The 13,560-nt window shown below is 41.3% G+C and overlaps 1 protein-coding gene across 1 annotated transcript in view; it reads left to right on the top strand.

Moving 5' to 3' along the window:
• Window positions 1-4,602, top strand: part of cspg5b (chondroitin sulfate proteoglycan 5b) — a 13,589-nt gene extending 8,987 nt beyond the window's left edge. The window contains exons 4-5 of the mRNA XM_008300847.1: window positions 1,684-1,846; window positions 4,408-4,602. Of these exons, the coding sequence (XP_008299069.1) occupies window positions 1,684-1,846; window positions 4,408-4,602 (358 nt within the window). The remainder of the gene's footprint in view (window positions 1-1,683; window positions 1,847-4,407) is intronic.
• Window positions 4,603-13,560: the final 8,958 nt, after the last annotated feature.

Below are 13,560 nucleotides of genomic sequence, written 5' to 3'. Positions count from 1 at the left end.
TAAATAACAATAATAAAATAATAGTGATAAAATAATAAAAATAAAAACAAACAAAAAATAAATGACTGTGGTAATACACCCCAAAATATGATGTCTACGCATGTGGACGTCATCCAGATCTAAAGAGGTTCATCATTGGCAGTAATTGCAGCTGTAGACAACAACAACAACAACAACTGTTTTTTGACAAGTTAGAATTCCAAACCAACTAAATCCATAATATAATTTATAATTAAAGATATCTACAATTCATTTCTCACTGGGGCTGCAAGGTGGCTCGGTGGTTAGCAGCGTTGCCTTGTAGCAAGAAGGTCCCGGTGGGAACACCTGGGATCTTTCTGCATGTTCTCCCAGTGTGGGTTCTCTCTGGGTTCTCCAGCTTCCTCCCACACAGTCCAAAAACATGTTGAGGATAATTGGTGATTCTAAATTGTCCGTAGGTGTGAATGTGAGTGTGCTTGGTTGTCCCCTGAGTCAGCTGGTATAGACTGCAGGCGACCCTAGTGAGGATTAAGCGGTGTATAGATGATGGATGGATTTCTCACTAGTCCAAATGTTAGTTCTTTCTATCAACAAAGAAGTTTTTTTTTTACGAGTGGTAATGTTCATTATAGAGATTTTTTACTCACCTTTAACTTTCACTATTGATTTCTATTCAAACTCAGTTACAGATTTCAACCTGGCCATGTTATAACTTCAAGTATCCGTCTTAGCTGCAATTCTAATTTGCGATATTTGCAACCTAATTCTCGCTTGTTAAAGTATTAATATCAACAAGTCAGCTCTCACTAGTGGAAATGTTGATATCTGAAATGGGTGACATCAAAAATGAACATGCCCATTAATAATAATAACAACTTTATTTACATGGCACCTTTACCAGCAGGGTGCTTTGACAGACAAAGCTAAAAGCAGGATACCCTGAAGGCACATTAGGAACATGAAGCAAGACAAACAAGGAAAGGCAAAATAAAGGGGAAATTAAGATACAGTTACAACAAGAAGACAAAAGTTGGAAAAATGTCAAAATGTCAACAATAAATGCAACAAAAACCCTGAAAAGCAATTTGAAAAATGACATCCCATTAAAGCAAGTCTATAAATGTGGGTTTTAGAGCCTCTAGCTGAGGAGTCCTGATGCCTAAAGGTCTGTATGTCGCTGTAATTAGTGCGGCATAACTTAAATCAACATGCTAATTGGGTGACACATCCAAAATGAATATGCTAATTATCACGATGGATCCAGAATGCTTTGTTGATATGTCAAACAGAAATGCAGTTGTTGATATCTTATCATGAGAAATGACATTTCACGCTCCTTTTTTTTCCAACATGTGGAAATTCAGCTGCTGATATCTGCAACTGTTCATCTCACTGGTGAAAAAGGAATCACTGCTATCTATAATTAAATTATAGCCGTTTATAACTCAGCTCTGACTTTGTAATTTGTGGTCAAATGCACCGTATTATTTCAAAATACATCTTAAATTACCATTTCAACATGTCAAAATGACATTCTGACAAGCGGAAATGTTCACAGATTACAGCCCCGTTGACTGAATGATGCTCGCCCCACAAATGAGGAGAAAACATGGACCTGGAGATGCACAGATTTTTAAAAAAAGAACACACATTACTGCAAATATTTATCACACGCCTCTCTCCCTCTGTGCCCTCCTGCAGTAAGTACCGCCCACAGAGCACCGAGCCACAGACGGACGGACTCTCGGTCTCCACAACAGCCGACGGCTCTCAGCCAAACGTAAGGAAACTGTGCGACACCCCTCCGCCCGCTCCCCAAGCTCACACTCACAACCTGGCGTACTATGACAACATTATCTGTCAGGTATGCCCCAACTCTCCTCATGTTTGCTCTCTCTCTCTCTCTCTCCTTCCACTTGATTTTTTTCTCTCTCTCTCTTCTTCATTTTCCTCTCTCTGTTTTTCCTCTCATCCTCATCGTGTTCTCTCCCTGCCAGCTTGAGCAGTGATTTGACTCACTGTATGTCTCTGTCTTCATCCGTCTGTACCGAATTGCCGAAAAAAAAAAAAACAAGCTCACCTTGATGCAACATTCTCATTAGGATTTCAGAATGTCTGTGTTTTAATGCTTCTCACACTCACCGATCCCCCTTCAGAGGCCGTCAGCAACCAGCTATACGTGGGAATATAAACCTAGAAACCTTTATAACCACTTCCAGGTAAGCACAGTGGAGACGTCCACATTGCCTGCAGCAGTCTCTCCCTCTCCCCCCGGCTTTGGCTTTGATTTTAACCCACTGTGCAGCTGCTAGACACCAGATTTTGGCTCTTCATTTGCTGCGAAACCTCACTTCCACGACCTTTTTTGTTTTTTTTTTTCTTTCCCTCCTGCATCTGATCTCGTTCTTGATCAGCCGTGTCGTGTTCCACGTTACACTCTGCGTGAAATGATTAATCGCCTCCCGCAAGGTCTTCCTTCCTGCAGCCAGTTGTTCAGAGGTGTTATGTAGTCACCGCTGTGTGAATAAATAGCAAGTTCCCACATTCGCTGCCTCTGTCTCACCTGTGCCTCTGCATCCCGAGAAGCCCGGTGAGGAAGCTGATCCTCCATTTTGTTTTAACTGCTCGCTGCTCGCTTCCTCCCCAAATGCAGCTCCAACAGCCATTTTAGGTCCCTGTGCAGCAGGTTTTCCTCTTTTTTTTCTCTTTTTCTACCCAGTTCTCTTTCTACAGGTTGTGCATGTAGCGCTGCTGTAAAGTGGTCTGCATTCTGTAGCGGCATGTGAGCGAGTGTACGAATATGAATGCCTTCATTTATGTCCATGTTTCCATGTGTGGGGGTTTGTGTTTGTGTGTTGCCCCTCTTTGTGTTCGTCAATCATGCTCGCCTACTGGGTTACTAAGCCAACAGCACACTGCAGAAGATGCATGTTTAAACTCTTACGCCCAAAAATCAATACTTTTTTAATAGAAGTACAAAAAAAAAAACCCATAAGCAGCATATTAAGCCTGTGAGATCAGCAACAGAAACATGACTTTCAACTTTTTTTTGGACCTCTTGCCTCCTGTGCGAAAGGACATTTAGTGAGTCCAGCCGCGGCCACAGCGACTCATCAATACAATAGTGTCCTACTTTCTGCCTGCTGCGCCTCTGACCTTCAGATGACTGTGACGTGCCAATCAATAGAGGACCCGAGCGAGCACAAACCCGACATGCACACAGACCCAACAGTTTTGCGGCCGTACAAACACGTCTCTGCGATTGATAATGACACGCATTTACCGCGTTTAACGGCAAACACATGCTGATGGATTTTCAAAATCACGTACTAAATCTCAGTCCATTACCCGCACCTGGCTGAGCGCACTGAAGTGAACAAATTGTGACTTGTTTTTTTTATTTTTTTAATAGAAGCCACCGCTCTCAGAGCTTCGTTGGCATTTCAGTGCAGTGATTATAGATGAGTTTCTGTGACTTCCGGATGCTCTAAATGTCAGGTCTAGAGGCTAAAAAGCCCCTGCAGGCACATGGTCCGCAATGCAGTTTTTAAATGTCATAGGTCGGAAAAGTATTTTTTTTTGGATTGCTGAGGTGTGATTAGTTGATTAGATAAAGGTCTGAACATGCAGTTCCAGTATCGGTCCGTCCAGTGACCTTCAGGTATGATGATCTGAGCAGAGTTTTCTGACGGATAGCTGTAGTTTGTTTTGACTGAGCTGCAGGATTCTATTTTTACCTTCAGTTTAGTTTTAGATTTTTATTTTGTGACTGTTCGTGACACCATCCTTGTCGTGCTCTCTTTTGTTGGTCTTAATAGCAGTGTGTCATCCACATACACATAAAGCAGTCGGATTTTTCTTCTCCTTTATTGACAAGGAGCTCAACATGGGAGACGCACAACAGCAGTTTGCACCGTTCTTTTCCCCCCATATTTCGTATCTATTTGTGTTTACAATAGGAGGGTGAGCAGGTTTTTACTGTTTAATGACTTCCTCGGCCAGCGATTTGACACGCCCTTATATTCCTATAAACAGTGTAAAAGACACATTTGAAGAGTTCATTTGCAAAAACAGATAACTCAATTCTTGTAGATTTTCAGAAAACACATTTTTTTGTTGTTTGCTTGAGATAATATCAATCAAAATGAAGTTGAGTGGATATGACTCAGTTGAAATGACATGACAAAAATAGAGATAACTTAAGTTTGATTGGTGTTGTCTCAGAAAAGTGGGTCTTCTGAAGGTTTGTGAAGATGGAGTTATCTGTTTTTGCAAATGAACTCTTGGTCTGTGGCATGAAAGCATCTGATTCCACACATTTAAATAAAAAAAAATCAAACATTAGGATGCACTAGTCAAGCAGGAGTGTATACTAAGATGTGTAACTACCGGGCATGTGTGAAGAGTAACTAACTCTCTCTGCAGGATGAGCCTCAGAAGCAGGAGGACCAAGCAAAGTCCCCTCAAGCCAAGGAAGAAGGCTCTATGAACATCCTCAACTCTCACTCCCCCAAGCACGAGAACAACCGCCCGGCCTCCTTCGCCCACGACCAGGGCCACATCCCCAACAACACGGAGGAAAGCGCCGAGGTAAACATGCTCCAGAACAACCTGGTATAATGTCACCGTCTGTCGTAGTGTGTGCCGCTGGAGAGTCAGACCAAAATATTTCCCCCCCAACTCCCCCCCGTTGCGCACAGAGCTCCTAGGCTAGCATGGTTTTACACCCGGCAAGGTGCGTAACAGTCTAACAAGACCTAATGTTGAAAGTAAGCACAACATGAATTGGAAAGGTACAACCTGAGAAGCACAACAGTCCTGTTTACAAGGCTGCCAATGCCGACACTGATCACATAGTGGCGCCGCTGCCTCCTTTCTTTCCTCTATCCGCCTCTTACACTGGACTAAAACCTCTGGCTTGGACCAACTTGCTGACTGACTTTCCTCTGTACTGATGCCCTGCCTTGGTCTTTGGCCAATGAACTCCTTCATTGTCTCTTCTCCCTCCCCTCTCCTCACCCCTGTCCTCACCCCTGCCTGCCCCGCCTTACTGTCTCTCTCTCTCTCTCTCTCTCTACCGCTCTCTCTCTCTCTCTGCCCGCATGCATTGGTGTTATCAACGAAAAAAAAAATGTCTGAAAACGTAATATTTGCAAAAGAAGTACGTGGAAAATTAAGTGAATATGTATTTGCGAAATATTCATGTTTGACATTGCTAATAAGTGGATATGTCTAGACTACATGAGGTCAAAGTAATTGCTTGGAGTTGATATTTGAATCTATCTACATATATTACACACGCTGTGTCTTGGTTTTCAATGTGATTTATAATACTTTAATGTACTTGAGATTCTTTTGTACTTTTTTGGGTATACATGGAGGATTACAGTTCACAGTTGTTGGAATAAATCTTTTTAATTTTATCCAGCTCGTCCCTGTGTGTTGCTATGAGCTCCGCTTTCCCTGCAGACTGTCTCTCCCTTTCTTTCTTTCTTTCCTTCTTCTGCATGTCTGCTCATGATGAAGCTAACTACTGCCCAACCGCTCTCTCGCTAATAATAACTGAATGCATTGCTGACCCCGCTTTTGTGCTACAGTAGGCTGCTCGCAGATTACACCACGCACACAAAGGTGACCGTTCAGAACCACGGACAGCTCTCTGAGACGAATAGCAGCTACTGCAGACCTTGGAATGTGCTTAATCTATATTCAAATACATTTAAAAAGTCTTTTCATCACCACATTTCAGCCCTTTTACTTAGAAACTCAGCGTTAAAATGATTAAAAGAGCAACACTTTTTTAAATCTGTGCACCTCCCGTGTTCAGTTTTTCACATATTGAATGAACATGAATGTTGGCATATCTGTTACCTATTCCTCTGTCCGTACCTTTTTATTACAATATATTAGAGGTTTTGTTTGTTTGTTTGTTTTTGCACAGATTACAACCTTCAATATGTATTAGGGCTGTCATGATACCATCGCCAAAAGAGTTCACGATAACGATATTACTCCAATATCTTTCGGAAATTCGAAAAACATCACAATGCTATCAATCAAAATCATCTTTAATTTTGAGGGTCTGTAACCAAAACTGTTCTGTATATTGTTACTGTATTATACAACATAGTCCCTGGGTTGTTTACAATGTTGTCATCATAATATTATAATGGTATTCATATTTCATCCCTGAAACATCACGGTTGTTGTCAAGAGCGACACATCATGACACCCCTGATGTATTACTTACATTTTATGTTTATGTACCACTAGCATTGCTATTTAAGCTCAGAAAGACAGGCCACTTCTACTGGTTTTCTGCAAGAACATTCACAGTATTCTACAGTACGATAAATATATCTTCTGTATGAAAAATGTACTGAGGCCTTTGAGCCGACATCAGAACCGTAGGGTTATGGAGTACCTATAATCAGTGTCTTATACTAAAAGTGGGTTATATGATTGTGAAAAGGGTCACAATTATCACCCAACCATAGTTCTCCTCAACTTCATAAAGTTTTGAAGTGTCTTTCAGCTCACTGTTTTCTGGTCTGCAACATTCGCTCCTGTTACTTTTTTTTAAATTAGCAAAAAGACACTTATTTGTAGACATTTTCCTGCGGAGATGGTGGAGACCAAAAGCTGAGCTAAAAGGAAAGTGAATATTGGATTGATAGAAAAACCAAAGTAGCATTAATTTAGTCTGATGTTGTTCCACATCTGGCATATAGGCAAACAGTTTCCCCATATTATCCAAAAAAAGACAAGGTAAGGGATAAAAAGTCTTTATTTCAGCTGTCAAGTCTGTGCCCTGTACCTCACCTTAGTCCATGTCTGTATTCGTCTCTGTATCTTTCTGTCATTGTGTTGACTGTCCCTGCATAGTTGCATCCTTCTCTACTTACCATATTTCCACATCAGGATGGAGTCACTATTGGCCTGGAAGTGCTTCTCCCCAAAGAGGCCAAACTCCACCCGGAGACCAGCAAACCCCTTCAGTACGACGTCTTCCTCTACAAGGTTGCCAACAACGGAGACTCCGGCTCTCCCAGCCAAGGCCCCGCCTCTCACTCCACCAACTCTTACTCCACCTCTCATCCCATTCCCAGATCACCTAAAACACCTAAGACACCCAAGTCGCCCAAGATGCCTAAGTCACCCAAATCACCCAAACACACTAAGGAGCACCTACCCTGTAGCCGTGAACCCTTAGCCGGGAGGCACTCCTCGCCCGGCCGTTACCCCTCACCCGGCCGCCACCCATCGCCAAGCCGCCACCCGTCACCAAGCCGTCACTCTGCACCCGGGTGCTATTCCTCCCCCACCTGTCATCCTCACCACTCCCCCTCTCAGTACAAATGCATGCCCTCCTGCTCCTCCACCCCGCCTCAGCTACGCCGGCCCAGAGGTCGGTCTCAGCCTTCAGTGTCGGGCCACTCGGGGACCGGGAGGGAGTACCAGAGCGGACACATCCGCCCTTCCCCCTCATCACCTCATCTCACCCAGCCGCCTCCATCGCCGTCCAAGGCGAAGTGCAGCCCGGTCAGCACCCGATCCCTGCCACCTCTCTCCTGACCAGGCCTTCACTCAGTCCAACATCTGTACATTCAAACGCACAAAACATCTGTCATCATCTAATCTCTCCAGCAATCTGTGCATCGTGGCTCTAACTGTTTTTTTTGTTTTTTTTTAAAATTACTGATTAATAGATCTTTTATCCATCTTTCCATCTTTGCACCCTGGCTCTTCACTTTTATATTTGGAGGAAGAAGACAGCACCTCACCGTGGACCAGAAAACTGGGACAACCCCGCATACACCGCATTCACTTCAATTCAAACCTGGATGCACCAAAACACACACACACACTGTATAAATCACTGTGTAGTCGCTGCAGCCACCACATTCACACCCATACGGTAAACTACAGCCTCTCAAAGCTCAGGTTTCTGCTCCGTCATGCACAAAAACGAACGATTACATGTGAACAAGCTCTCCTAGCACGGTGCCAACGTCAGCGACTGCTGAGGATATTCCTCGCAAAGGTTTCATAGAGTAGCCTTAGTTTTATCAACGGTTTATATAAATGTTTTGCTATTCAATATGTTATGTTATTTCATGTTTTCATAGGCTTTTTGGGTATTTTTTCATGTTTCTAATCCTCAATAAATTGATAAAAACAATGAAACATGCAGTATTTTGTTCTGAAGATGAGGAAAGCTGAGAGGAACAGCCCAAACCAAGACACAGTGAGGATTTGAGGAGTAGCCAGGTTGCGTGGTAGAGAAATAGGACGGACTCTGCTCCCTTCTTGTGGACGATGTAGGTATTACAACATGAAAAACGGGCCTTGAAACTCTGGTAACTTACATTTCAGATTAGAATCATATGTTGAAGTGGTAAATGAGAAATGGTTGCTGATGTTCCTACACTGCAACACAGAGGAAAAATAACATTGAGAACATCGTTGTAGACAAAAAAATAATTGTATTGTTGTTCCTTAATGTTAATAAACAGGAAAAGAAAGATGTGCTCATGGGGAAATTTTACAAACTATATTTTTCTACAAGCCCCTGAAGTGCCATGTTGGTGTCCACGTTTGAGTGAAGGCTCCAGCAGGTAACAAAGACGCACTAAATAAACTTTATCTAACCCGTAGCTGAGACACACACCAGCATAAAAAGGCAAGGCAGGTTTACAATTAGAATTTGTACCCGAGGTAATTCAAAAGGGCTTCACACAAAACTTTAAGAAGACAGATCAAAACAGTCCACAGAACTTAAACACGATTATTAGTTAATTACTTTTAAAGCAAAGAGGCAGATAAAATCAATCCATAAAAACATAAATATAATCATTAATTTGAAGAGTACACATAAAATACTTTCAGCTGTCATATGCACAACTAAATAGAACTGTGTTCAGCCTGGATTTGAACATTATCAGAGTTGAGGCCTGTCTCACATCTTCTGAAATCCAGTTCCAGATTTTAGCTGCAAAAACCTGGAACGCAGCCTCACCGTGTTTGGTCCTGACTCAGGACTCTGTTTGCTTTATGTAAAGTCACTGAAAATGACATTAATGACGAGTGTAGAGTATGAACAGCACTTTTCCCCACTAAATGTTAGTTCAGTCATGCAACCACGACGTACATTAATGATTGAAGGTTTGACAGAAAGGAGGCATTATCGAGAGACAGCTGTGGTATTCAGAGCCTGTTCTTGTGTTTCATAATCTGTATGAAAATATAAAACAATTAGACATCAATCCAGACAAAAATAGTTGATATTAAAAGTGATAAATGTTAACTTTATGTGCATTTGCAAAGACAGCTAACATTATGGTTTGGGAAACTGTGCAACTTGGGAACCAGTGATGCCAGGAGGTATGTGAACCTTCTATATATGTCTGCATAAATAAGAACTAAAATCATAAAGTCGTAAAAATACCTAAAGAGAATCCAATAAAACAAGATTTAAAAAAAATATTAGGCTTGATTATTTGTCATTTATTAAGGAAATTATACAATATGACCTATCTGTGAGTTTAAAAGGAAGTATAAGAACCTCAAAGACAAGCAGTTAAGTTAAAGGTAAAATTAGTCTGGTGTTTTCAATAGGTGGGCTGACAGTGAGGTGTGAGAGGGAGCTTTGTATTATTGAACCAGAAGGTATATATCAAAGTCTGATATTCACAATACATGTTTGTATGTACATATAACAAAGGAGTTGTCAGAGGAATTCAAAAAAAGTATTGTTGCCTTATTTTAATGTTCACGAGTTCAGCGTTAGGAGAACATTGAACAACCGTATTGTGCGAGGCAGAGTTGTAAAGAGAAAGCCGCTGGTCTCCAAAAAGAACATCGCTGTCTGTCTGCAGTTTGCTAAAGATCACGTAGGCAAGACAGAGAGCTTTAGGAAAAAAATGTCTGGAGACAAATGAAACCAAAATGAACCTTTTTTGTTAGTTTAGATGGCAAGTGTCATGTTTGGAGAAAACAGTGCATTCAGAAACATGCAGAACTAGAGAAGCACGGTGGCGGTATTATCATGGTTTGGACCTTGTTGCGTAATCTGAGCTTAGACAGTTTGTCATCAGTGATGGAACAATAAATTCTAAATTACGTAAGCCAAGTCCAGCCTGGACGGCTCGCCATCAGTGATGGAACAATGAATATTAAATTACATAAGCCGAGCTGAGTTGCGTGACATCTTACGTCGAATCTCAAGAGAACATCATGCAGCAAAACAACATCCCGAGGCACACAGTCTTTCTACCGAAGAAGAATGAAGTTAACGTTTTGGAATGGCAAGTCAGAGTCGTGATGTAGATCTAATAGAAATGTTGCGGAAGGACCTGAAGGAAGCCTTTCATGTTAGGAAACACACTAATAACCCCGAATTGAAGCTGTTCTGTACAGAGGAAGGCACTCAGATTGCTTCGAGCTGATGTACAGGACTGATGAATAGTTGCCGGAAACTTTTAGTCGCAGTTATTGCTGCATGAGGGGGTCGCAAAAGAAACTGAAAGCAAATGTTCATATGCTTATACAATACTGTATAATTTCCTTCAATAATAAATGACTAAGTATAAAATGTTTGCCTTATTTTGCTTCATTAGGTTTTCTTTATTTACTTTTTGGACTTATGCTAAAATTGAGTAATATTTTAGATCATGTTTATGCAGAAAAGGGTTCACAAACTTTCGAGCACCACTATGGACTGTTTGATTTTAAATCACTTTAATAGTTGTTAAATGAAATCTCTGGGTTTCTGTCATGACACCAGAAATGCATTATTCTACCCATTATGTTCAGTTTTCTTTCTCAGATTTGATGTGAACATGATTTGATATGTGTCTTGCAGCAGAGAAACATTCGATTTACTGTAGTTCCTCAGGATGGAAAGGAAAAGGACCTGGAGGAGGTTGTGGAGAGAATTAGGGAGATGATGATGATGGCGAGGAAGGTTCGGCGAGTTAGAAGCAAGAGTTTGAAAAGAGATGTCACACTTCAGTCACACATTTCGAAGCAGCATCGGATTTAGAAGATAATCATCCATCTGAGCCAGTAAGTTGACATCGCTTCAGTCTTCTCTCCTGGGTCAGTCCATGATAAATGAATCAGATCCTCTCTCCTGATGTTTCATCTACAGTAACTTTAGTATATTTCAATGAATTCATGCAAAATGTGACCTTCATACTGTCAATATTTTCACAGTTGCAGGCCATTGAAATACACAGAGGTGGGAATTTCTCACTTTTTATTACTACAGCTAAAACACACCTACCCATTTATACCGACTGCACAAGCTTATATTTAACCACTATTCATGCAGTTCAGACATGTTATTCCCTTTGAAACTGGGAAATTCTTGCACACAGCAAATGCTTCACGCGCTTTTGAATCTTCAGCGATGGTCACTTCTGTTTCTTTAAGCACCTCAAATGAAATATTTTACACATTTCCCACAATGTGACCTCTTACAGCTGTAGGCTGCAGCGGCACAGCTCTTTTGTTCTCTGTCTTTTTTTTCTCCCCCCCTGGATGAAAAGCACTGTCTGGTTCCAGATGGATAGGGTGAAGGTGAAGCTAGCCGTCCTGCTGTTCTCATTTATCAGTAATAGGCTGCATTGACATGAAAAGAGCATCCTACAGGTTTTAAAGTGGAGTGCCTGGATCTCTCAGTGACACTCAGCGCTTCTGAAGAGCTCTCCTGTCCTGCTCTACCTGCAAGGTGCTCACCGTGTGTCCTCTGTTTGTCCCCAGCTGTCAAGGTTTTTGTTTTTTTTGAGCTGTTGAAGCATCTAGAAATACTCTGACATTTTTCCTACAGGGACGCAGAAGGGATTGTTTTAATGAAGTTTCATTTAGGAGTGACCCTGAAACTAAAATAGTTTATTCTTGTGAATTTTTCTGTCCCAGTGAACCTGCTGTGTGTTTGTACACTTATCCATCAAAAAAAATAAAAAATAAATAAATCCCATTAGCGATGTGGAAGGAAGTGCAATTTAGACTACACAACTGAGCTGTGATGCTTAAAAGTGAAAGATGATGTTCCTATTTTTCTTCTGTCACAACACATATCCTATTTCTTTTTCAAGAACGTAAAGGTCCCACAGGGTGGAAATACAGTTTTATCGTGTTTTGTGTTTGTAAAAGTGTAAAGTAAAAGCTAATAAGATATGAAAACTTTTACTTGTGCCATTCCTCCAGCCTCACCGACAGCTCGAAAACCTCCCAGCTTTACAATCCTGGAAGATTTTCACTGAGCTGCTCGTCATCTAGCTTAAACTTCCCATAACCCTGCCCTCCCTGTCTGCCTCTTGCAAGGTGACCCATTTAGAACGAGCAGCTGCCTCTCAGTCCACCAGGCTTATTTACCTTCTAGAGTTGCTTCTGCTAACTTTAAAGTGTCTCAGCTATGAGTAAAACACACTAAATGTTCTGTTGTTTGCCGCAAGAGTGAACACAGGAGTCTTCATGCACTCCCAGCATCTGAGGAACTGAAGACACACTTTTATTTATTTAGTTTTACTGATTTATTTGTGATGGCTATATCCCCACAACAATAAGTAAAAACTTCGGCATGTTGTGCGGGTAATGTGGCTACCATTAGCTTAGACCGTATGCCTACAAGTCCGAGCTCTGCGGAAGTGGTGTTTCTCTCCTGCTCTCTCTGATTGACATTTTGATAAAGTTGAGTGTACATATTTGTTTGTTTCGGTTAGAAGGAGAATGAAATAGTGACTGAAGTGCAGACTGCATGTAAATCAGCAGTCACTTCAGTCAGACGCCATTTTGAAGCTACAGCTCTACACAACTAAAATACTGACTTTATAACTGCTGTGTTTTGCATTTCTATGTAAATGATCACGCAAAATGAAAGTTAGAAGCAATAGAAAGCCCTAATCTCACACACTCATTCATGTCAAACCAGAAGTTAGACAGTATTGGTGAATTAAACCATATCTGTGACCAATCTGCACGAAATTAGTCGCATTGTGTCTGACGGTATTTGACAGTGATGTGGATGTAATATTAGTACCCTCTGTAATATTATATGTCATCTACATGTAGAAAATAACTAAATGGACCAATTTAAGTAATAAACCCAAAATCAATATTTCTATCACGCGTTAACATAATTCAGGCTCTATCCATATAGCCCAAGGCGCAATGTGACTGATTTCGTGCAGATGGGTCACATTTGTGTTTTTTTTGTGCTGACTATTTAAAGACAACCTCTGGGAACATGTGAGACTCATTAATTTGCTGAAAAGTAGCACAACATGGGATCTTAAACACTAAGTCAAAATCTTATTTGTGTTGACCTCTAGTGGCTTACCTTCTTCACCTTGACGCAATGACGTCGAAGTGAAATCCAGGATCATTAAGTCATATCACAAGTGTTCGGACCAGTTGTAGGTGTCACGGAGCCCACTTCTGACCAAACTCAACCAAGACCAGGCTTAAAAATTCCGAGCTTGCAGATGAATGTTGGTTTTCAGCCTGGTGTCAAGGGCCAGCCTCCAAAGAAAGTCAAGTTTTTTACCATATGGTGTTTTTATCTGCTGGCAT

Source organism: Stegastes partitus, unplaced genomic scaffold (assembly GCF_000690725.1).
Source record: "Stegastes partitus isolate 25-593 unplaced genomic scaffold, Stegastes_partitus-1.0.2 Scaffold1597, whole genome shotgun sequence".
Lineage (NCBI taxonomy): Eukaryota > Metazoa > Chordata > Actinopteri > Pomacentridae > Stegastes > Stegastes partitus.
Note: the sequence above shows the minus strand (reverse complement) of the source record. Positions and strands in the feature narration are given on the sequence as shown.